Raw genomic sequence first — 26,527 nt, 5'->3', positions numbered from 1 at the left:
ACTCAAGACATTGAGCATCTGAGAGGCACCCAGGAGCCCAAGTCCTGTGAGATGGAACACTTGTCCGTCAGGTATTCAACATGAAATAGGGGCTTCAGGAATTTTGCCTTAACTTGCAAGGAGCAAGGTTCTATTGTTCAGGTGTTGATCAGAGAAGATTTTCAAGTTTTCTTAGAAACCTAGAAGTGTTTGCTCTCAGGATAACTGTGTTGTTTTCCTTTAGGGCTTGTCTGTACACAGTGAAAACAGAGAAACCAAACTAATCCTCGTTTCTCCTATTGGCTTCTTTTAAAATCTTGAACGAATTCCAGTTTAAACCAGATTTGCCCAGGCTTCCATTTAAGAATAATCCACTTACCACAGCATTCAAAACGATTAAGCAAGCCTGGGAAGAAGACTGACAGGGGAGTGGGTGTGGGGGGGTGACAGGCAATGGGGGGTGAATCTCATTTTATGCACCTCTTCCACAAAGGGCAGTGACTTTGCCATCCACTTAACAAACTGAGCCCCAGGGCCCATTTAGAGCCTAATGCCATAAGTTTCCCAAGCTTCCGGGGCTGGCTGGAAATCCATGTCACAGTGTCACAATGAGACTATCTTGAGCAAAGTTACCAAATAAGCGCCAGGTTATTTGAGCAAAGTTACCAAATAAGCGCCAAACATAGAAAACATAAATAAATTCAAGCATTTCTTCAACTTTAAATCATACAAAATAATCAAGAGAAATCTAGCATTGAGTTATAATAAAAACAAGTGAGCTTGATTTTATAGATATTTAATAAAAGGAAGAAAAAAGGAGATCAAAAGTAGTCAATAATTCAGTAGGTGGGAACAGTCTCATCATTGTTAGTTAGGTGTCCTTTAACTTAGAAGCTCCTTAGCCAAAGGGAACCCAAAAACAAACCATACTATCTTTTCTGGTTTCTAGAATTTACAAGCTGGTTGACAGTCTCCATTTTACAAATTAAAAATCTGAGGATGCTGGAAACATAAGTAGTTTGTGTAGCATTGTATAGTCTACTGTGGAGCTAGGGTCTGGGTCTTTGAATGTATTTTTCTTCCTTTTCTCACTGGAAGGTGGGGTCAAAGCATCTGATTGAAGGTATGAGAAGAGGGGAAGCCTTTATGTACTCCACCCCCAAGGCATGGGGCACACTTGTTAATGGAAGTATAGACCTAATACTGTTACTCTTATAACAGACTTCTGCATAGCAAAAATATTATGTTCTTTTTATGGACATTATCCTTGTGCATGTACAGATTCCGAACCCACAAATTCAGCCAACTATGGATGAATAAAGGAAACAAAACTGTACTAAACCTGTATAGATCTTTTCCCTTTTTATTATTCCCTAAGCAAACATTATAATGACCTTTACATTATAATGACCCTTTATGTTGTACTAGATATTGTAAGTAACATAAAGACAATTAAAAGTATACATCAAAGAGAGCTATCATTTAAAAAAATAGATGTCAATAGGTTATATGCAAATAATATGCCATTTTACATAAGGAACTTGAGTATCTAGGGATTTGGGTATCTGTGGGTGATCCTGGAATTAATCTTCATCTTTACATTGACTGTATAATTTTTTCAACTCTCTATGAATATTGTTCCATAGTATACTTATATGATCTCAGAAGTTGAAATAACATTTCCTCTCCAAGACTAAAAGATGCTAAAGGCCAAGGTCTATGCCATCTACACTTCTGACTTACTTCCTTCTCAAAAACGGAGGGTTATCCACCTTACTTAGCTAATGCTTCAGGAACTGACTAAAGGTGACATCACACTGGTGGCTATGGAACACAGGAAGACCCCATTACTTGACTTGAAGGGTAACTGATTGCAGTATTTGTTTATGATTCTCCTTTCCCTTCTACTCCTGAAGGTGGGGAGAAGTGTCTAGCATTTCCCACCCCACTGAACTTTGGTATTTGCCATGGGGCTGGCTTCACAAGTGAAACAAGCAGAAGCAACAAGTGTCCCAGTTCCAGCAGAGCATGTCTGCCTGCATCTCTTATGGTTCTGCCTCTACCTTGAGAATAAGATGCCCTGAATAGCTGATCTGGATTCTGGGATAAGATCAGAGGAGCAGACTCTACTTCATCCTGAAGCCTGGCATAGAGTCCAGCCAAACCCATCAGGGACCTAGCAGAACCTCAGCGGATTCACAGAGCCATAACTGAGAAATAAACGTTGGATATTCTAAGCTACTGCATTTCTTTCTGGGTGGCTACCACAGCCAAAAAAAAAAAAAAAATATATATATATATATATATAGACTCTCTCTTGCAAGTAAATTTGCCATAGAACTGAAGTGCTGTGAACAGTCCAAAGCCATTTTGGTCATAAAAACAAACAACAACAAAAGCAACGCACACACACACAAACACACACACAAACACACACACAAACACACACACACACACACACTCACACTCACACAGGAAGATTCTTTTGGCAGATGATAAGACATCTCCCAAAGAAGTTTGACCCTGCTATTCAGTTATAATGAAAGCAAACCTCAGACCAGATTTGCCTACACACATGTAAACATTTATTAAATAAATATGTATTAGCAAGAAGGCATAAAAATGGTCCTTATTACCTGTTGTGCAAGGTCAGGGAAGTCCTGGCTCTCTGTCCTTTCAGAGCCGCACCCACCACATTTCATGAAAGGTTTATAGGAGGCAGACACCAAACATCCCAGAGGCAGGATTCTGTTACTCTTTTAATCAGCATCAGATAATTAAAACTCTTTGTAGCAAGGCCTGGGCAAAGGAATCATAGGAATTCAGATTGAGATGCCCTCTCTACAGGAGAAAGTCACAAGCTTTGCAAGATTTCTAAATCCTGTTCATTCAACAATTGTGAATGTCTCTAGAAAACATGTAACTAATCCAGATCTGGCAAAGACCCAGACTCTTGAAGTTCACCAATAAGATCATTTCTAACATTCATCAATATTATTAGAAAGCCAGCAATGTCACAAAAACAATTTCTGATTTTTGCAGTCCTTCAGGTATTGATAGATGATTCTAGAAGCTGTCCCTGGAGTGTAGTCTTTCTGATATAATACAGCCTTCTACACGTGGGATGAGAGTCTTCCCTGCTTAGAAGAGGCTAACTAAGGACATCAGCTGTGAGACACATATCACAGGCCAGGACCACAGCAAAAAGTATAAAATGAAAAGAAGAAATACGGGAGACAGCTCTGAAGACCCAATCCAGACTAGCAAGAACTCATGGCCCTAAATACCTGGCAATGAGTCAGATGGTACAAACATGAGTCAGATGGTGCTAGCTAGTAGAGGACACTGACATGGAAATGTCTGTCTCAGAATACTCCCAGTCTCCTCCTACTGGGTAGCCAACAGAGGTCCCTGGGGATCATGTGCTTACAAGTGCTTAAGCATATTTCCTACTTCATTGGTCTTGTAGAGATCAATTCATTCCCTGACATACAATAAGAACCTTACCAGCCATTCAGTGCATTAGACACCTGAGATATAAGTTCAGGCAAGACATAAACCTTGTGATGCAGAAGCTTGGAGAGTTCAGCAGGGGTTCTTAATCTGGGGCCCATGGCTAGGCTTCAGGGTCCTTTCAGTGGTCTGTGAATGCCCTAAAATTCAAGATGCTCATAAGCATAAATAGTGTTCATATGCACTGTTCTAGAAAAGAGTGTGTATTGTCTATCAGATTTGTAAAGTTGCCCATGACTCAAAACAAATGAAGAAATGCTTTTCCACGTGATTACCCTATAATAAATGCATTTAGTCAGATTTTGCTATGGAAGATCAAATTGTAGACTATACAAGAATATTTTTTTTTACCAAATGATGAAAAAAGGGCCCTGACACATAATCACTAGAGTAGTTAAAAGCTTACTTACGAAATAGTCTCATAACAGAACTAATGACTAATAAAAATGGTGCTAGAGATGTTATAATAATAAAGGAAACTTCATGCTGCACTATTCTAAAACTTAGTCCCAAATCCAAAAACAGCAAGGGCTCACTGTGTCTTTGGAAAGTAGCTATGTCTATAGGGCAACAGTAACAATTTCTTAATCTCATTTTAATCAGCATTTGCCTCTTTATATTATTTATGAAGTAGTATGAGAATAAATTACCACTATGTTTTAACTGTCCACTGCTGAGTTGACTCCATTGTCTAGAATATACATCAAACTTAAGATAGTCAATGCACAGGTAACGTGAATATATGTACCCTCCAAAACTGTTCAAGTCTGTTCAGCCAAGAGTATAAGCCTATGGCAATGAAACTCACGATCCAAGAAGTTATATGCTATTCATTGTGTGGTTTTCATATTCTGTACTACATTCCCACACATCCCAGTGTGAGAAGCATAGATTCAATCTCTTGGAGGTTCTGTTCTCTTCACATATTAAATGGAAACAATAACACCTAAAATCAAACAGTTCTAGGAAAGATTAAATATCATTTATTTGTTAAATCATCTCAGATAAATACTCTTCCCTAGTACCCAGCAAGTGCTCAATAAATGATAAATCTAACTCTATTACAATCTTCAATCTCGATCTGTGCCTTAGAGTAAATGTGGTTCCCACAACAACAGCAGCAATAGCACCAGGAACCTGATAGAAATGCAAATTTTCAGGCCCTCTTCAGACTTACAGAATCAGAAATCTGGGAGTGGAGTCCAGTGAAATGCTTCCATAAGGTCTCCATCTGAACTGATGCAGTCCAAATTAAAGAACCACTGATCTAAGTAGGTCATGCTTAATCAAGCCTATAGTTAAAATCACCTTGGATGCTTTTAAAAAGGAAGGATCTCCAAACTCTCCACCCACCCAAGATTACATCAAAATATCTTTGGGGAGGAGTATAGACACTTGTAATTATCCAAAGGTCCCCAGTGACTTACATGTGAATTTAAAAGGCCAAGGAGAGCCCACTCGTCCATTGTATGCACTCTAGGCAATGGGAGTGGTAGAAGCTTGAAATTCCATCTATCTCAAGTTCTCCCTTATAGAATCAGACCTGTCATACCACACTAACTAGATATGAGACCTTGGGAAAGTTTTCTATTCTTCTCTTAGCCTCGGTTACTTTGCCTACAACATGAATACAATAATGATGGATATTGCATCTTTTTATCTTCACACATGAAAACTGAAGTCCAAAGCCTTCATCCTTGTCCATCTCACACCTAGTGGTAGGAGGGAGGTCAGAACTCAGCCTTCACCATATCTCTTCTGCTTTGATGCTCATGTGTGTAGGCATGGGGAGGAGAAATGCCAGGGTCCTGGAGAGGACTTGGGCAAACTTTATACTTTTGGCTTAGATATCAAAAGGGAGTGCTGACTACTAATGACTGAGGGATGTGCCACTACGAGAGGTGTCAGCAGGATTTGCAGAACTCAGTGGGATCTGTGGACTAGCAGAACTCAGTGGGAGATGTTGGGGTGAGGAGGAGAATCCATAGCTGGGATGGGAGTCACAGATGGGCAAGCTCAAGGACAGACCCACCACTTATATTCCACTGGGCTGGTAGAAGGCAGGCAGCATGGGTTTGGATTCCTAGAGACCGTGATTTCAGAGTAGAGCTGAAGACAGGGCTTAGAGAACCTAGGTAGAGCAAAAAAACAGATCGAGGAGAATATCTTTTTGTATTCTTATCAGGTTGGGAGAGGAGGGGAGGCCCAGGAGGAATGAGAGCATATTTCTTCTTCTAAAATCTATTTCTCTTGCTTAGTAAAGGTGACATAAACCCAAAGGTCTATCACTTAATAGTGTGGAAGCCCTGCGACTATTGTTCATCCATAATATCAAGGGATAAAATTATGGGATGAAGGCAGCTGACTATAGTCTGCGATCCCCCCGTGGTCATATCTATCATTGCTATGGACTGAATGTCTGTTCCAAACTTCACCTGTTAAAATCCTAGTCCCAAAGGTAAGGATATGGGAGTAGAGACTTTGGGGAGCGAAGCCCTCGTGAGTGGGATAAGCATTCTGAGAAAGAGTTCAAGCACTCTAATTCTCCTTCTTCCCTGGGAAGATACACAAAGCTAGCCCTCTGCATTCTGGAAGAGGGTCCTAACAAGAACCCAACCATGCTGGTATTCTGATCTCAGATCCCTAGGCTTCGGAACTGTGAGAAAGGAATTTCTGTTGTTTGTAAGCCACTCCATCAGCCGCACTTTGCCCTAGCTGTCTGAAAGGACAAGGACCTGGTGGTGCACAGTCAGGGCACTGGCTCTCCCTCATCCTAAATTCCACAGATGGCCTTGAAAATGTCAAGGTCAGGGCAATTCTTTCCACCTCCTCTCATGTACATATGACTAGGGATGACCTCCACTGTGGTGACTTTGAAGAGAAGGGAACAACATACATGTTGGAAAAGATATCTGCATCAGAGAGAGCAAGTAAGAAACAATCAAAAACTGGACTGAAGGGAAAACAGTAACTTCTTCCTTCACTTTCTGTAAAACTAAAGGAAATCTACAAGTATTATTTCTACTACAAACACCCTTAGACTTTATTGGCATCCCTCACCCCCATTACCATAGAGGTCTCAAAGATATTTACAGTAGAAAACTGACTTTTTATGACATTATTATTGTTTAAAAAAACTTCATAGTTATAATCCCTAAATTATGAGTCACTTAACTTAAAGAAATATTTAAGATTTCAAAATTCCAGCACAAATAAATATTTTCATTATTCACCAAGTTGAAGTGTGCTAAAATGACTTGCCTTTGGTTGGGAGGGAGGGAAGAGAAGGAGCTGAGAAGGAATTTGAAGAAAGTAAATAAGATAAGTCTATGACCCCAGAGGGCATCTGAGGCCAGAGCCTGCAGGGTAAGGCTGCCTGGGGACACATGCAAAGCCAATCAAATTTAAATGGAAGATGAGGTCAGCATATGGAGATGCATATTAGGAAGAGAAAATACAAGTGTCAGAAGACAGGTCCAAGTTAAGCACCCACTAATAGGCTAGAAGGAGTGGGATTCAGACTGTAAGACTGGGAAGCACTCAGAAAGGAAAAGATGAGGTGAACTCCTTCTTGTAGCAATGTTTTAAATAACTTTTCTAGCTTCAGCTATAAGGATCCAAATTTATGGCTTGTCTCCTAAATCTAGACAGACTGTAATACCAACGGATTATGAACAGAAATATTAAGACAGGCTATTGCTAGTCTTCAAATATTTTTAATTGATGTTTGTGGAATTTAAAAAAAAATGAGCCAATAAGATGGTGTACTGTAGCAATGTCAATGTTAATGTCAGCTAACAATTGGTTGTGACATGCCATAGTTATGCATGATGTTCCCATAGGGGAAAGAGGGAAGAGAGTATATAGAATTTTTCTGTATATTTCTCATAATTGCATGCAAATCACCAATTACTTCAAAACAAAAGCTTTAAAAAAATTATCTAACCTTAATTAATAAGAAGATTTTTACACAAAAAATCTTACATAAAATTTTTCTAGCTTTTCTTGAAAAGTTGGAAGATCTAGTAGTGCTGGGCTTACCCCCATGTTCCCACAATTGTTATTTCATAATAACCAGAAGCAGAGAAGCCTATGAGCCCTTGAGACGGGCATGGTTATCTTCATTTTGTCTCATTCTCCACCTAGCTTGCTTCACTATGTATGTTACTTGTCTGGTCTCAAGAGATATGAGATATTTTTTCCCACTCTTCTATAAAGAGTGATAGGGTTGAAGTCTTGGTCATCCAAGAGGTCATCTGAGTTCACACAATTTATCTGGAGTTGAACACTGTATCATGAATAAGAACACAGGACACTTTACTATCCTGGTGTCCTTGGGGCCTTGCTCATAATAGGTATCATTATAGTATTCCTCTATAGTAGGAGAGCCACTTAGGACAGGTTCCAAGAAAAATCAATGACATACTAAATGTCGTGCTATAGCAATTTCTATTATAACTCTGCAGCTATATGAAATACAATCAGTGCTTCAGGTCAAAAATAGTCTGAATTTATTTATGAAAAGGGCATTAGGTAAGGCCTAATTCACCAAATTTGGAAATATCTAGACCCCCCCATGGTTTAACTGGACCTCTCCATATATATAATGCATGCTCCATGGTTCAAAGACAAGGTGTCTTTGTAAATTGAGCCTGCCTTTTGGTTTTCTGATGCTAAAACATTTTCCACATTAGAAATCTGTCCCCTTTGATTTCCACATGGTAAATTACTCAAGTGGAATCATTTACCCCAAAGGCCAAGCAATGTTCCCATTATCACTGGGCAGCAAAGGGCAAAAAAAACAAAACAAAAACAACAACAACAGAAAATGAGGCATAGACAGGGAGGATGAATTCAGGTCATTCCTTGCTGCATCAAAAAAAGCATGAAATTGACTCACACATTTGGTCCATCTTTGTGTGTGTTTTTTTAAAAGATACATTTTACAATCCTTAGTCTGCTCAATATCTTGTCCAACCTTCCTACTAGCAATTTCTTGCTGTGCACACCATGTTCAGATGTGGTAGTTTTCCCTGATCGGGCTATTTTAATAGTGACAATGTCTCATAATTTTACTAGGAAAATCAGATTTTTGTCCATAAGGAATCTATTATGGGTGGAATATTATAGCACACAAACCTATAATAAGAAGAACATGGTATTTTTACCTATTCTTTAACAAATGAATTAACTTATCAGGAAAGTTAGATTACATTTAAAATTCAGGAGCAGATGTAGGTTTTGGCTAATGGTCCCTCCAGTGGCCTGTTGAGTCAAGGGTTCATGGATAGGATTCTTTTAATCCCTCCCTGGTGTTGAACTTTGACCTACAATATGCTCACTAATGGTTAGCTGTTTTACAAATCAGTAAAGACACAGACCAAGCTGCTTCTGTCCATTAGGTCCTCAGATTGATGCAGTTTGATTGCACAGGTTAATTCAACTCCATAGCCCCTTCTGATACTGCCTCAGTACATACGGGCAGAAGTGGATTATTAATGTAGCTGTTTGCACCTTGTCAACAGTCAAAGAGACTGCATACCTGGTATTCCTTGCAAAATGCTCGTCCTGCCCTCTGAGATTTGGCAATGGTCAGTGGCCGCTGATCTGACTACAGCTCAGACCTTTGGAAAATTAAAATACAAATGTAATGTACTTACTCTGTTACCTTGAAACAAACAGCTATGTCATCCAAATCAGGTCATTTTATATGAAGCATGGAGTTGGTTTGCTCTGTGTGGGGCATCAGCTGGACCCTGTGATAAGGCATCTGGTGAGGCTATGAGTCTCCTCCAAGTTTTCTGCTGTAAACCTGTGACGGCCAGCTGGCGGAGCAGCTGCAGGCCTAGGTTGTTTTAGGAGCCAGCTGACCATAACTCCCTCAGATAATACATTGAAAGGTCAAAGGGGCTTTGGCTCTTTGAACAAGAGTGTTTGGTCACCAGGGGTTCCATTGACCATTGGGCTGCAGAACATGCAAATAATTTGTGGCTTCCCTTAATTAAGTTAAACTCAGATCCTCAAGTAGAGCTTGACCTCAAAACTGTATTTTTATTTCTTATTCAAATACTTTGTTGCAAGCACACATGTGTGTACCAAGGCTCTCTTCATGAAATTTTTGAAAAGAAAATTCTTCTCTTGCTATTTTTTAAATCATGCATTTATTTTGAAGGGCTATAGTTATAGACACAGATACAGATGTAGATTAAATAGGTTTTGATTGCCAGAGATGAATTTGTCTGAGCAAAAGTAAACTTATCATTGTGAGAGGCAGACTGTGGGCTGTGTGGTTTGATTTTGAGAATGAAACAAATTTGTCAGACCAAACAGTCTGACAACAGTTCCGTTGAGTTAAAAATTTCTAGTTTTCATTTGGTGCCTGTTCTTTCAGGGTTCTGTTTGGCTGGATGAACCTCAGGTCTCCCCTACCTTTTCATGGGATGGATGGCAGGTTATTGTGCATTTAACTAACATCCAGAGCCTGCTCTGTGCCAGGCATTTGTGGGGCTCGGGATCCAGTGGGAACAAGGTAGATGAAGTCCCGTTTTTCAGAGAATGAAGCTAGCAAGCGGGAATTCCATTTTAGTCATCCTTTGCTAGCAAACAGATATGTTCTGATTTCCAGAACCTGGGAGAAGGGGAATTTCCCACACGAGCTTAATAGAAACACACTTTGGATTTGCTTTAAAAAAATTGCCTCTCAAATTATGGAGAAAAAAAAAAAAACACCACATTTTTGGAACGACTTTTTTTATCTTCACAAAATTACTTTCAGGATTTCTGAGAACTTGGCACCCTTTAAAGAGAAAAGAATCTGTCTTCTGTGCTCTTGGTGATAAGGATCACAGCAAACAGAAACCAGAGGCTTCTTGAAAATACCCAGGACTGAAGGCTTGGGCTTTACTACTACATGGGAGTTGCAGGAAGAAGGCTGATGTCCACCTTGGCACTTGGCATTGAAAATAATCTACTTTGGCATTGTGAAAATAAGAGTTAGTTTGGTGTTGTGTTCCAATTGCCACATGTACGGGATTTTTAAGGCTGTTTTTAATTTTATCAGTCAAGATGTTAACTCACATGCTAAGCTCTATGTGAAAAAAACAAAACAAAACAACAACAACAACAAAACTCATGCCCTTGAACCCAATGAATTTATCTTGAAGAAAACCCTACTCCCAAAGCAAATGCAACTTCTCAAGTTTAAGAAAAAGAGGCTTTTGAGGTTAGAATTTTTTCATTTTACAAAACTTCTTTCCCTTCAAAACATTTATTTTGGGGTGCATCTGCAGGTGGGGCCATCCTAAGAATTAGACTGAGAAATACAAGTTTCAGTAAAAGTTATCAGATACCCTGCTTTTAAAATGTTGCTTAAAATGAAAAAAAAAATCCTTTTCTCCTTACCCTTTTGTATGAAGAATAAAACTCTCTTTCCTTTTGCCCCAGAGAGTATATTTTAAAAGAAAAAGAAGTTAGCTTTTGTACTCTTTTCTTTCTTTCTTTTAAGGACCCCAGGAAATTCTCTTTCATTTGACTCATCTGTATGTTCCCATTATTGGCTCTTCACAGTTGGCACTTTGCTCAAATCAGCCCAGAAGGGTCAGCTCTCTCGGCGACTTTGTGATTTTCGACAATCCCCACATGGCAATTTCCCATTAACCCCGATGCCCCCCCCCACTCTCCTCCCAGACACTCGTGACCCTCCAAGGTGAGCCTGCAGCACTCCTAAAGATGTCGCAGCATGTAATCAACCCTTGACCCACTTTCCCAGGTTGATGTGGTGAGTTCAGTAGGTCAGTCTGCCAACCGCCCCTGAACTGCCTGAACCCTGGCAGGTGTCCTCCCCAGCAGAGCCGATGCCCAGTACAATGTGGGAAATATGCTAATTTGAGGGGTTGGGATGGGAGCCCCAGGCTCTGTGACCTCTCACTGCAGAGGCCTCAGCGCCCTTTTTTAGATGATGGAGCTATTGTCCTCCTGGGCCTCCAAGAGGAGGATTGAGGGGAGAACCACAATGTAGATCAAAGGATGGAAATACAGGACCTGGGAGCAGAGGCTAAATAGCCCTGGTATTATTTTGCCTGGAGAAGAGGAGGCTGGATTGGAGTGGGTCAAGCAGGCCAGAATGGTAGAAGAGCTATTATGTTGTGAATGAGGCCAGATGTTCAACATTTTGAGTGAGAAGAAAAGGAGTGGAAGAAAACTAACATTAACTGCAATGTGAGAAATTTGTTTGACATAAGTAGAAAATTTCAAACAGTGGGGGTTGTTAGCCACTGAAATTAGTAATGGGCGGGGCAAACATTTCTGAGATGAACTTTAAAGCAAAGAATTTTCAGTCCAACAGTTTTTAGGGCCAACTTGCCTAATGGCATGAAGGGAGCAGGTAGAAAAAAAAATATTGATGCTCATTTCACATAAATAAGTGCAATATAAGATTCTGGCTTTTCATAAACTCTCTACAACTGTTTTTCAGAGGATGGTATTAGAAGCTTAAACACAGGGCTTCTTTGACCTTGCTTCCCGATTTACTTATCCAAGATAGGAATTGTCTTTGTGGCTAAGTGACTGACAAGTGCCTTGGGTGATGGGCATCTCCTGATTCCAGTTCTGCAGCTAATCAACTCTGAGATTGGAACAAGTGCAGAACCTCAATTTCCTTGACTATCAAACGGGGACAATGCTCTGCTCCAACTCACAGGATGGCTTGCAGGAACAAATTGTAAAAAGGTCTGAAAGCACAGTGAACCCAAGTATGTAGTAATTAGACTGTTCAGACCTCAGGGCTACTCCCAAATAAAGAAATGCTGGCTTTCACAGTATTGTTTTAATGAGTTACTCCCATACTGGCCTCTGAGTGAGAAAAGAGAAGGATCAGAGGGCAAATCGAGAATTCAAGGGCCCCTTTCAAGCTGGTCTGGGGGTGACTCTTTTATTCCTGTCTTTTTCAGGTCCACAGCCCAACATCAGGCAAAATTAGGTGTAAAGACCAGCAGAGGGCAAACATGCAGTTCTTTTATAAAGCTGTGGCCTCTGAAGTTTGGGACATTTCAACTGGAAATATTTCTCCATGAAATCATCAAATAAGAGAACTAGAGAATTCCGTTGCTCTTGGTGCTTGTAACAGGTAAGTGTGAAATCAATTTTTAAAATAGACAAGTAAATCTAAAATGTTGCAGCATAGTAATAAAATGATGGAATTCTGTACCTCTCGTATGGGTTCAAAGTGAGGTATATAGAGTTACAATGAAAAAAAAAAAAAAGAAAACTGCCTTGTCACCTTGTCAACCCAGAGTTCTATCTATGGAGACAATATGATTCAAAGTCAAAGGCAAATAAAATGGCAGCTCTCAACTATGAGATATAAAGGAGGCTGATTAGAGCATCCCTGACTTTCAAGGTTGTATTATTGGGAATGTGTGCCTCTGACCATAATGCATTCCAGGTTGGGGGAATCAGAGATAGAACCCTGAACTGCAGCTGTACTTATGGAAACTCAGAACATTTGAAGCAAGATGAACAACTGAGCACATTTCATGGAATCCCTTTATTTTTCCCAAGAGGAAATAGAAGGTCTGAAGAATAATGCAATTAATAAGAGGATAACACTGGCATTAGCCCTCAAATCTTGTGGCTGCCAGGTAACATGATTTATCTCACTTGAAAGGCTGAAAATTTATCTTTAGTAGAGTAAATATGGTTCACAGGTATATCTCATTTGGCTCATAAAATGAATTTTCAAAAACAATTCTAAATGGTTGTCTTGAAGAATTATAAGGCATGGTCATGTGAGCCCACATACATACATGGTGGCAAACAGATGGAGTTCCAGTGTTCTCTGCTCCTTGTAGGGAGACATGTATCCTGTGATATGCCACACTCCTTACCATTCCCTAAAGTCTCCTTGACTGTGAAGCCATGAGTGATTTAGAATGTATCACTGTGCTTATGCAGACTGTCCCTTTCACTCATTACTCTATTTTTCTGGGCTATCTACAAATTTGATTCTGCAATCCCTGCCTTACCACTTATTGCTTCTGTTTTCCTACTTAGTAAAACCATTCATGATAATTTCCACAAAGGGAAAATAGAAATGACATACCTTGATCCTATAGTGACAATGTGGATAATTTGGAGACATTTATACATTTACACAAGCTAGTACAAGATGCTGATTCATTTTATCCACTTCTACATAAGACTTAATTTTTTCATTTGTTAAAAGTATACATTGCAAAAGTCCTACTTTTTGTATTTCAATATTTTGAAGTACAGAGATAGCCATTTTAACATGCCCCATCCGTTTCTGCTCAGTCAAGAGTGGCCTCCCCTAGTACTCCCTCCTGAACTTTCTCCTGATACCTTGAGAAGCTAGTATTAAAATCATATGAAGAAAATATGATAGACACCTTTGCTTACCCCCAAACTTGCACATGAATTTTATAGTAGCATTATTTATAATAGAAGTAAAAACAGAAACAATCTAAATCTCCATCAAATCATGAATGGATAAGTGAAATGTTTTATTTCTGTACACTGGGATATTACTTGGCAGTTTAAAAATGAACTGTGAAATATACTACAGCACAAATAAACCCACAAAATATTATGGTAAGTAGAAGACACCAGTCACAAACCACCACGTATTTATCGTGTGACTCTGTTTATATGAAATACCCCAAACTGGCAAATTCCATAGAGACAGAAAATAGACCAGTGCCAGCCAGGGCTGGGGAGATTGTGGGGAGATAGTAAAAGACTGCTGCTGGGCCTGAGGTTACTTTCTGGGGTGGTGAAAATGTCCTAAAATATTGTCTTGGTCACACAGTTCTGTGAATATATTAAAACTCTCTGACTAGTATGAGCAAATGAATGTATGATGTGTAAATGGTATCTTTAAAAGTCTATTCCTTTTAACAAAAAGTAAAATATAATACGGCTTTTGAAGTTGGAAAAGGGAAACTGCTCTTCTGTGACAAACTGCTAGGTCCCAGGCAGCCTCTGATGTCCATTTCATAGATGAAGAAATAAAGGCTTACAGGGATGAGGCTGCTTACCTTGTCCTGTGCTAAGCTCAGATTTGAACTAGGTCTGACTTCCAAATCTTCCTCATTCTGCTGCTTCCAAGCATTTTCTCCTTCTCAAAAAAAAAAAAAAAAACCAAAAAAAACAAGTAAAGGAAAAAGTAAAGACTTTTCTGGCTGTTCCTTATGGCTGCATGGAACTATTTAATTATGAGCAGGAACAAACTTTTCTAAAAAGTTCACCTGAGACAGACCAGCTGATTCAAATCTTTCTAAAGTCAAGCGGGGCCTTTTCCTCTGAAAGGTGGTATGTGTCCTGTTCTAAATGCAGAACTAGGTTCACTTAAACCACTTCTCTGCCTGCTCCCTGTTGGTATTTTCTCACTTACCCAACATCCTCCTTGAACTCTCCTCTGCTCGTTTCTTCATTCCCTATTAGATTAAAACATTGCCTAATGGACCGCTCCCTCCCCTTCCCACCCCTGCATCTGTAAAGCAGCACCAGGTAGCAGTGAACTTGTTTATGACCTCCTAATTCCATTGCTATGCGTGTCTCTAATCATTACCATCAAAGAGTGCTTATAAATGAATTCTTATGGACAAATTCTTCAACTAAGCATTCAGAACGCAGGCACGTAGCAGCAGTGTTTAAGAGGTTATAGCAAAAGCACAGATCATTTAGGAGTCAGGTAAGGTGGAGTGAAGGGAGACAGATTCAAACAGAATTCATGCTCCTTGCCTTAAATGAGGATCTCAGAGCCATGTAGGGGTGCGCAGCTGGCCTAGAGCATCTGGGATGCAAGCCATGTCCAAGCCATAGGCTCAGAGAGAGGCCACCTTCACTCACATCACAACCCATCTTCCTCCCAGCCAGGCTCCAGAGCTTACCTCTAGGGAAGCAAGAGCCAAGTGCACTGCGTGACCTCAGCTGAGTCACAAGAACCACTGCAGCCGCTTCCAGCCTTGGCTCTCTGATCCAACAGCCACAGTCAGCCCTTACTTCCTCCTTTGCAAAGAGCCAGTGTGCTTCCTCCTGCCTGTCAATATTTAACTACCCTGTCAAGTTACATTACATCACCTGCACTAAATCCCACCCCAGCGCTACAAGACAGTGTGCCCGTTCAATTCAGCTCTACCAGCCTTGATCCAAGTGCCTTGAGTTCATTCATTTCTTTCACTTACTGCACTGGGGATATGGAAATAAAAGATTCACTTCCTACAGTCTCCTGAGGAAACAAAATAAAGTGGCGTGTGCTATCATGCTGGAGCTTAGTGCCAGGGAACCCCTTCTTAGCAGACTAGGGGAGATTGGATGTGTGACACCAGAGAATTCCAGAAGATGGTGACACAGTGACATCTTTAATGAGCCAGATTAGGTCTGGGAAGACAAAGGATGATGAGTACATGACCTCTGTCTTCAAGGAGCCTAAACTCAACACAGATTGCTCCATTTTTCTATAGACTGGCAGGATTGCTTACCTAAATGCCACATGCAAGATGCAGAGTATTAAACTAAAGAGAACAGCCATTTGTCATTTTTTTCAAGATGGATCATTAGCTATGTCTGAAAATGAACAGCTGAACAAAGATGTCTCACCAGTGCAAGTTGGCTCTATCCTGTAAACCCTTTGGGGCTGCAAATTCAGGTGACTCATCAGAGAACTGAAACAGCAGAAAAACCTGATGATTAAAGAAATTGCCTCTGACCCATTTTCAGGACCAGGGAAAGAAGAATGCAGGTGGCAGAGTAACATTCTTCTCTGGTGAAAGCGGTTACTTTGAGACAAACAGGTTTGGCCAAAGGTAAACAGGGATCTCCCGAATATTCTCCTTATCTCACGATGACTTTTCCAACATTACATTTCCTGACACTTAATGAACTATTGTTGGCTTTTAAAAAAGAATGTAGAAAGACTGGCTGAGCCACTGGACAGTACTGAATTGCCATCAGAAACCTCAGAAGCTATGCACTTTGTAATTTTTCCCCCCCCAAAGTTTGAATTGACCACCCCAGCCCTGTTCTCAAATGTACCCACACAATCCCTTTTCGCCCCAAACTTCCTTCAGCTTCATGCTCCAGAGAACAAAGACTCCCATTTATGTGTGAACATTCAAAGGACCTCACCACTGGGGAGGCCAAGAGGCTGCCATGGAAAGTCCTGGTATATTTGAATTGCAAAACACGGCCTGGGGATCTCAATACATCTAATTTGGGACAGGTTCCAAGCTCAGGAGCCTCTCTGCATGGAAGCAGCTCTATTAGTCAGTTTCTCAGGCAATTTTCCAGTTCCACATGCATACTTCCCCAAGTGTTTCCAAGGCCAATGTTTACAGTCTGTTGCAATATTTTACTACAAGGTATTTAGGGTTTTGACAAATACCAACTGACATGGCCACCATTCCCGTGAAAACTGATGACCCGTGCCTAATGCCTACTACTTGGTTGTGGCTCAAGACGTTTTCAAGTCAGTCAGTAATTATAAACAGAGCGCCACTCCTGAGCTGTCCTTCACATCCTGGAAGCACAGTTTGATTTCAGCCCATTAGTAAGTCCTCACTGAATGTCGAATCATCACAAAACCCAAGTTCTACCACATACAAGCATGTTCCTTTTCCAAACAAAGACATTAAAAGAACTTTCTTGCTTAATAACACATAACACAGTTGGCATTAAGGATATTATACATTATTAATGGAACAATTGCTACTACTAATTGCCAAATGCCCAGGGATTTCTGGATCCAATTAGAATGGACTTGAGTCATTATTCTTGCGATGTGGCTAGAAGGATGAGGTGTTTTATGATCTCTGTTTTTTTTTCTTTTTTAGGCAATTTTGGTATATTTTAGCACATGTGCATTATATTTTTCAAATATCATGAATATCTTCAGTGGTAAGATAACCATCAGCCCACAAAAAATAACCAGTAAATGGAACTAATGGTTACGGAAGTTAATCATGAGGAACCTTAGCTTTTACAAGAGAATATTAAAATGTATTCTTTTTATCTCTTGAGTACCCAGCTTCACAGAATAAAAGAAAGGCAGGGCTTATTTTTGTTTGTCAGTTTTTAATAAATCTTTAAGAGAAGTTGTGCAGCAAAGCATTGCCCACAAGCCAATTCAATAAATATTCTGCTCTTTCAGAGAGCAGGTGACATTGGGTGCTCATCGCAGAGGAAAAAATATGAAGAAACTTGAAGCCTCAGTTAATGTGACTCTGGGCACATCACTGAAGCCCTGTGATTGGGGTCTAAACCATTCTACCCACCTTTTCTGAGAAATGAGTAAGGAAAAGTGATGGTTTGAGGCAGTTTCAGGGAGGACTGGCCCCTTTAAAACAGTCACTTCAAGAGCCTAGTACTGGTCTAGGTCAGTGAAGAGTCCTTGTAATACTGCTAACTGTCTCAGATTGCTTAGAACTCGGGGGTTTTCTAAGAAGTGAGACTTTCAGTGGTAATACCAAGCAAGTCCCCAAGATGGTCCCTCAACTTGCAAGCACTACAGTTCATGTCAGAACCCACTCTTGGGAACTGACTGCATTTTATATGATGAATTATTTTGCATCTTGTCTGAGTTGTTAACCAATCCTGACCCTTAAAATCCAGTTGACATTTTGAAACAGATGTCAGGCCAGGCTTAGTAAATAATATGGGTTTTCAAGGTAGGTGAAATGTTAGATATAAAAAATGAAATGAGGGGCTAGGGTTGTGGCTCAGTGGTAGAGCGCTCGCCTAATGTGGGTGAGGCACTGGGTTTGATCCTCAGCACCACAAAAAAATTAAGGCATTGTGTTGTGTCCATATACACCTAAAAATATTTAAATTAAAAAAATAAAGGCATTTGTCTACCTACAACCAAAAAAAAATTTAAAAAAAATGAAATGAGGGACTGTAGATGTTCCTCAGTAGTAGAACAATTACATGGCATGTATGAGGCCCTGGGTTCAAACCCCTACCCACACCAATAAAAAAGAAATGAGTCCATAAAATATAGATTTAAATTTGTGATTTATAAACTGAATCTAAAACAAACTTTACCAAAAGTGTAGAAGGTCTTTATAGTCTCAGTGTTTTCAGTAGGACTGGCAATATTGGCACCAGGAACTTGCTATAAATATATAAGCCTGTCTTCCCCAGACCTCCTGAATCAGAATTCACATTTCTAGAATATCTAGAGACTCTGAGACAGACGACAGTTTGCAAAGCCCTGTTTCAGAATTTACTTAAGCCTACAGGAAGAGAGAACAAGACTCCACAAAATGTTTGATAAAGTTTTGAAGATAAAAACATTCTTGCAATTTAAAATGTTTTGACAAAGAAAATGAAAGGCATTATTGTAATGAACATTTTTCTGGGCCTCATAAATTTTAACTTTCGAGTTGAGGAGCCATTTAAAATATAGTTAAACTCTAAATGAGGCCAGTAATTAGATGGTTTTCCTACAAGGAAGCCTTGCAGAAGGCCAAGATTCACTTTAAAGGGTCAAGCTGGGCTGGGTGTGTGTGTGTGTGTGTGTGTGTGTGTGTGTGTGTGTGTGTGTGTGATTTCCCATTATGCACATGGCTTGGTCTCCGTTCTCTGCTCCAAATGGTCTCCTGACTAGAGGACCAAACTGTGAGTGACACTTAGGTTTTCACTTTTCCATCTGAAACATTGTTGATAGGTAAAGAATGCAATAAAAGCAAGTTTCTGATATACGAATCTGGAATCCCAGAATTGAGAGATCTAACAAATACCCACATGGAGATGAAACTGGTTTTTGGACATCCTAGTTCTGAGCTAAGCAAGTTTAAGAAAAACAGTATATATTTGATCCCTCTTTGCAAAATAACATGAAAAGTGGTCAGAACCTGGATTGTAGCAGTGATGTAGGGCATCAGGGTCTGAGATTATAGGTAGAGCATTTCAGGTCTATAGAGCAGTGGAAACTTAGGCCCTGCACAAGAGGGAATAAGAGGTAAGGCAAAACAAAATGATAACAAGTACTGAGAATTAAAGTGCAAAAATAAATGCATGACAAATATTAAAGAATACAAGTAATAAATTTTGTTGGGGATGTGGAGAGAAATGTACTCTGATACGTTGCTGGTGGGACTGCAAATTCATGCAGCCACTATGGAAAGCAGTATGGAGATTCCTCAGAAAACTTTAAATGGAAACACCATTTGACCCAGTTTTCCCACTCCTCCATCTATACCCAAAGGACTTAAAATCAGCAGTGATGCTGCCACATCCATGTTAACAGCAGCTCAAATTGCAATAGTCAAGTTATAAAACCAACCTAGGTGTCCTTAAATAGATGAATAAATAGAATATTTATTTATAAATAAATATAATGAATAAATAATAAAGAAAATGTGATATATATACAAAATATACACACAATATATATTACTCAGCCATAAAGAAGAATGAAATTATGGCATTTGCTGGTAAATGGATGGAACTAAAGAATATCATGCTAAGTGAAATAAGCCAGTCCCAAAAAACCAAAGGTCAAATGTTCTCTCTGATATTTGGATGCTAACCCACAGGGAGGGTGCACAGGGGAATAATAGAAGTCCATTGGATTAGACAAAGGGGAATCAAAGGAAGGGAGAAAGGGTGGGAATTGGAAGAAGAGTAGAGTTAATCAGGCATGACTTTCCTGGACTGCTATTTGAATATATGACCAGGGTAACTCTCCATTATGTACAACCACAAGAATAGAATCCTAATTAGAATAATTTATATTCCATGTATGTATAATATGCCAAATACATTCTTGCCATTTATATCTAAAAAGAACAAATAAATTTAAAAAAATGCATGACAACAGAAAATTATATGAATGTGGCCACCAAGAAAACACTGACAATTTGCTAAGTAACTGAGGAAAGGAAAAAAAATTATATATATATTTCTTTTAAGTGAAAAAATAATTTAACTAAACTAAAAAAAATGCAGTAAAAATATGGGGCACAAGTAATATAGACATATAAGTAAGGTAGACATATATGTAACAATCCAAAACAACTCATATCAAAATTGGGATATTGCTAAACCAAAAAGGAAATACAGAACTTTAAATGGTTTTCTTTAGAATAGAAAGATTTACAACAAATGAAACAAATATTCAATGTTATTAAACTATTCCAAAAATTAGAGGAAGAGAGAATACTGCAAAATTCATGTAATGAGGTCAACATCACTCTGACACCAAAGCCCAGAAAAATATAGTACAAGGAAACTACAGGCTATCTCTGCTAAACACAGATGGAAAATCCTCAACAAAACTCTAGCAAACTGAATTCAACAGCACATCATAAAGATTACAAACCATGACCAAGTGTTGATTTAAACCCAGATGCAAACCAATGAATGAGATGTACCACATTAACAGAATAAAAAGTTAAGTGACATCATCATTTCCATAGATGCAGAAAAAAGCATTAGACAAAGTTCAACATCCTTTCTTAATGAACACTCTCAAAAATTTAGCACTAATGTACCTCCACATAATAAAGTGCATTTAGGAAAAGCACATAGCTAACATCATCATCAATGCTAAAAACCAAGAGCTCTCCATCTATATTATACCAGCTATAAGTCAAGAATGCCCACTCTCACCACTTCTACTCAACACAGTAGGAATGTCAGCAAGAACAATCAGACAAGAAGAAAAAAAAATTAGACAAATATAGGGTTATCCTACAGTTTCCTTACTAGTACTTATCAAAGCTGCTAAGGTCATAGGAAATAAGGCTGAGAAATTGTCATAGCCTGGAGAAGTATAATAAAAATGCGACTAAAGGTAAATGCAGTAGCCTTTACTAAGGCAGCAGATTCAAATACTCAAATCTAATAAAACTAGCACAGAGAAAGAAACTCCAATTTCCTTTATAAAATTAAATATAAATATTTTAAATAGAATGTTAGCAAATTATATTCAGACTTAAAGTAAAATCACACCATGCTGTGACCATGTATAGCTAATTATAGTTATATAAAAATAAAGTAACATTTTAAAGGCATATCAATTGAATATATTATCTGTATAACATATTAAGGCAACTGAAAATAAAATAAAATTTAAAAATTGTCATGCTTATTTATACTATATAGTAACAAAATTAAAAGAAAAATTCTGATATACATAGGGATAATTTTACCAAGAGAGTTCATAGAAAACCTATATGAAGAAAGTGTTAAGATTTATATATGAATGAATGGTAGAAATATATTGTATATCTGGATATTGGTAATATCATTAAAATGATACTATTATTATCAAAGTATTATTAAAAGTGACATAATTCTAAAAAGAATTACAGAGAGATTATATTGTGAAATTGGGATATAGGCAAAAGTTACTCTAAATGATATAAGCAAGAATATATATGCAAGAATATTCATTCCAAAGCCTTTAAGGAAGCTTTGTGCTATAAAATATCAAAACATTTCTAAAATACTATAACTAAAATAGAAGGCTAATTGCTGCTAGCATGAGCATGAATAAATTATTGGAACAGACTAGAAAGTCCAGACAGTGTTGCAAACTTAATTATGACAATTTTAATAAAGTTTTCATACAATGAAAACTCCATATGAGACAAAAATACATTTTAATCAGCAAATTGTATTATTTAGTAAATCATTTTAGTATATTTGCTTTGTAAGTAGAAGAAAAGTCTATTAATATCCTATTTCACACAATGTACAAAAAAACCCTTGAGACATTTAAGTTACAGATATTTTTAAAAACCTGAAAAACAAAGAGTGTGTGTGACAACGTATTAAATTGTCTTATAAATGTAGAGTAAAAGAGACAAGATATTAAACTCAGAAGCTATAAAAAGAAAATTGGATATAATTTACATAAAATTAATAACATAGCAAAAACATCATGAACTAAGCCAAACAACCAAAGAAAATATTGCTGACTCCTTTAAGAAACAAAAATTTAGTATTCCAACTACTAAGATAGTTCCTTCAAATTATTTAGAATAAAGACTATAAAAAATGGGTAAAGAATATGAACATGCAGTTCATCAAAGATTGAACCTGGTTAATATATATCTGAAAATAAAGGCTTATCATCTGGAAATAAAATAAAACTGTTACATATTAGATAGACAAAAATTATAAAAACTGAAAGCATCCAAATGTTATTAAGGTATGTTGGGAACTAGATAATCTTACTGTTGGAGAAGGAATAAATTACATTTGCTACAAATTAATTTAGCAACGTCTGTGAAAATTTTAAATCTACATATGTGATTCAATTAGCAATTACAGGGATCTCAAAAGGGATTTAGGAATCCTATGAATACAAATGCAAGACTACATAGGCTTCGTTTAACAGGGTGTCTGTGACAGGACACAAAGGGTCCTCACCCAACACTGGAAACTTTCTAATGACCATCTGTGGAACAACAGTTGCAAAGATTATGCCATTTGGAATATCATGCAGAAGTTACAAAGTACGGCAAGTCTTTGTATATTGTCTCTGAAAGATATTCATGATGAGATGCTGACTCAACAGCAAGTAAAATAAAAGTCCTAAAAATGTATTGGATGATTTGTAAAATTTAAGCAGAGTCCTTATGTACATGTGCCTGTGTGTTCATACAAGATTATAAAATGACTGAATTTGTCCTATCTTTGTGTCCTTAGGCAGATGGAATAATAGGGTGGGTGGCAGTCAGGAGGGAGAGAAGATTGTTTTTTTCTTTCTGCAGGCCTTGATTATTTATTTATTTATTGGAGTGCAGGTACCAGGGATTGAACCCAGGGTGCTTTACTACTGAGCCACATCCCCAGCCCTTTTTGTTTATTAATTTTAGACAGTGTCTCGCTAAGTTGCTAAAGCTGGCCTTGAAATTGCTGTCCTCCTGCCTCAGCCTCCCTTGCTGCTGGGATTACACACAGGTGCCATGGCACCAGGCTAGGACTTCATTATTTAAACTGATATCATTAGGAAGCTGAATATTCTGTTTTGTTTTGTTTTTCACTGATGTTGGAAACCATACACTAGAAGAAAGGCAGAAAAAGGGAGAGAAACTAAGTATTTTCTGTCTATACAATGTTTTGAATTTTCATGGAAATAAAGCTTCATTTTTAGGGTCATCTTTCCAAAATTGACGGAATTGGAACATTATTGAGATATCCAAATCTGTTAAGATGCCCAAGTGCCAATGAAACAGCTAGGAAACTGATCCTGCATTTGAGAGACCCTCAGAATATCAACATGATAATTCCCTTTGAAAGCAAATATCCACAGAACCCTGCATTTCTGCCAAGCTAGTCAGTCACACCTTCCAGGGTTCTTATATTTAAACTGGCCGTGTCTAATTGCCTTCAAATGTGTGATCTGCTTCCTGCACAGAATTAATTACGGTATGGTGATGAGACATTTTTACCACCACCCACTGTAGTGCTTTAGATGAGCAAGAGGACAGAGATGGAGACATCCTTCTCCAGGGTTCACAGCTTGGACTTGTGCTTAACTGTGTTTCTTGAATGTGGTCTGTTTGTTTCAGGGACTCATTCTTGGAGAAAACATCCTGAAGAGATTGAAAAAGCAGGTGAGACCTCTGCAGTCAGTAGCATGCCTGTGTGACTTTTGACTACCTGTATTGACACAGATGTACAGAAATTCAGGATCTGATGATTGGAGAGTGGTTACGGGATAGCAGACCAAGATTTGTATTTTGTGCACTTATAGGAGGTATACTTTATCTTATTGTTAGCAAACATGCCTATACTTCCAAGGCAAACACTTCTTCATGATACTATTCTGAGGGATAAGGCTGATGCTAACAAAGAAGTAAGGATAAGCATGTTTCTTCTACCACTGAAACAGTTATATTGATATGAAAAAAAGAATAGAATCTGTTTATGTGAAAATAAAAGTCCAAGAACCCAAATGTGTAGATAACTTAGGGATTTGTAACTTTGTAAAACTGTCCACTCAAGAGAGGATCTTGTTTAGAAGAACATTTGTTTCTCTCTGAAATAACCACATTGACCAAACATGTGGATCAGGTAAATACCCAAATCATGGAATCTATCACCACCTCATTTTTTAACCTTTGCTTCAACATTCTCAAATTAGGTCAAAAGCAAAATTTCTTTAAGTGCCTAATGTTCCTTTTTCACAGCAAGACCTCATTAAACTTTGAAGAGGAAACATCAGAGAGTTTACAATAGGACCACGGAACTAATACTACCCCATTATCTGTATCATGCAACAAACAGCATCATTATAGTTTCATGAGATACAATAAAGATTCCTCATTAATTATACATATTCTGTTTCTAGCTTGCAGGATTAAAAAAAGACAAGAAAAAAACAGAGATGTTGTTAGGTCAAAAAGTCTCAGCTGAACTTAAAATGTTGGCCATCAGAAGTCCTGTTAGATCTGACCACTATAGTCATGAGAATCATTAGACCATCTCTGAAGTGTTCTGGGAGCTCCTCCCCTCCTACAGGTTGCTCTAACGTTCCCATGGCCTATTGTTGCTAATAGATAAACTCAACATCAAGCCTGTCTACCCTGTACCCTGACTGACTCAGCTCCAAATACAAGTTTTTCAAGTTGCTTGTTTAACACAGGTCTTAAACAACAAACTGGTTCCCCTAAATTTGTGGCTGCAAAGACAGCACATTAATTTCATTAATATCTAACTCTCTCCTGTAAGACTCTAAGCTCTGTGGGCTCAGTAGTAAATGGTAATGATTTTGCTCATCAACATAGTTTCAGAAACTGGCACGTTGAAGACAATCAAGAAACATTTATGTGGAATGAATTCAATGACAAGAATCTCTACATTCTATGCATCTGCAAAATATCCTGTAAAATGGGGATATTATTGTTTCTTTAACCATTTCTGCATTGCTGGTTCTTCAAGTTGCATTGTATTTTTGTAGTATTTTAAACACTGTTATGATGATGAATATCTTTATAGAATTTCACCATAGTTTAGATTCCCAATAGAAGAATTAATGGGTCAAAGAATTGGAACATTTTTATGGCTTTAATATAATTTTAGAATTCCTTCTGGAAAGGATACACAGTTTCACTGACAAAGTGTGGGAGGATGAGTTTTACTACTTGCCTGTGAAAACCAGCTATTAATTTTTTTCAACTGTGTAGATAACTTAGGAGAACAATGGAATGTTATTTAATATTTGTATTATATTACAAATTTGAATGCCTTTAATTTTGTTCACTGAACATTTTCGCTGTTTAATTAAATGCTGTGTTTATTTTCTTTTGGCCATCCATCATGGAATGAACTGATATGGCCTCTGTTCTCTGTATGAGAACCTTTTCCAGACACTTACAAAAACTTTGGTACCATAATTTGTGAGCCAGTTTGATTCCTTTCATTTTGAATACTTCTCAAAAGAATCACAGGAACCTTGAAAACTGGAGTTTGGGGAATATTTCAATTGGTCAGGAATCTCTCTATTAAATCAACTTATAATGGCCAGGAGGCTCTCGGAAAGATTATTTACATGTGTGCTGATAAATATCTTTGGAGATTTTCACACTGGAGGAATTAGTGATTTATTTTGCAGAGGCAGGCCAGTTTTATGAGCCAATAAATAATGGGCTAAATAAGTCAGAGTCAGGGACCAGGCTACACACAGAAATCCGACACCTACAAAAAGTTTCAGTGGTAATGGAATTAAAAGCTGTCACCAAATCCTGTTATCTGTTGGTTGGAAAAGTGCTCAACAAAACACTGATAGCCCAGAAGGTAGAGAATTGAATGAAGGCCAAAAAAAAAAAAAAAAAAAAAAAAAAAAAAAACCCTTTGAGTGAATGGCAGATTTAAGACAATAACTGAGTGATAAAATAAAATGTTCCCAGAAACCCAAGTCTAAATAAAATTGCTTCTGTAAGTGCTTTGGGGATACAGGTCCATCTAACTTCTTTACGTTCCTAAGGCTCAAGGATGTTTGGTTTGGGGAGTAGACACATTGGGGATGTGTAGACAATAGGGCAACTCATGATGGGGTGCA

The 26,527-nt window shown here is 38.2% G+C and overlaps 1 protein-coding gene across 4 annotated transcripts in view; it reads right to left on the bottom strand.

The window, feature by feature from the left end:
* The window catches only part of Nckap5 (NCK associated protein 5), a 910,861-nt gene that overhangs the window by 680,756 nt on the left and 203,578 nt on the right, over positions 1-26,527 (bottom strand). The window contains exon 1 of one of the 4 annotated variants that reach the window (XM_078017218.1): positions 2,616-2,752. The exons of the other annotated variants lie outside the window; for them this stretch is intronic. Within the exon in view, the coding sequence (XP_077873344.1) occupies positions 2,616-2,681 (66 nt within the window). The 5' untranslated portion in view covers positions 2,682-2,752. Of the gene's footprint in view, positions 1-2,615; positions 2,753-26,527 lie in introns of those variants that run through there. 4 annotated transcript variants of the gene reach the window in all.

This window comes from Ictidomys tridecemlineatus, chromosome 7 (genome assembly GCF_052094955.1).
Source record: "Ictidomys tridecemlineatus isolate mIctTri1 chromosome 7, mIctTri1.hap1, whole genome shotgun sequence".
In the NCBI taxonomy this organism is placed as follows: domain Eukaryota; kingdom Metazoa; phylum Chordata; class Mammalia; order Rodentia; family Sciuridae; genus Ictidomys; species Ictidomys tridecemlineatus.
The sequence above is the reverse complement of the archived record's forward strand: the minus strand, read 5'-3'. Positions and strand labels throughout refer to the sequence as shown.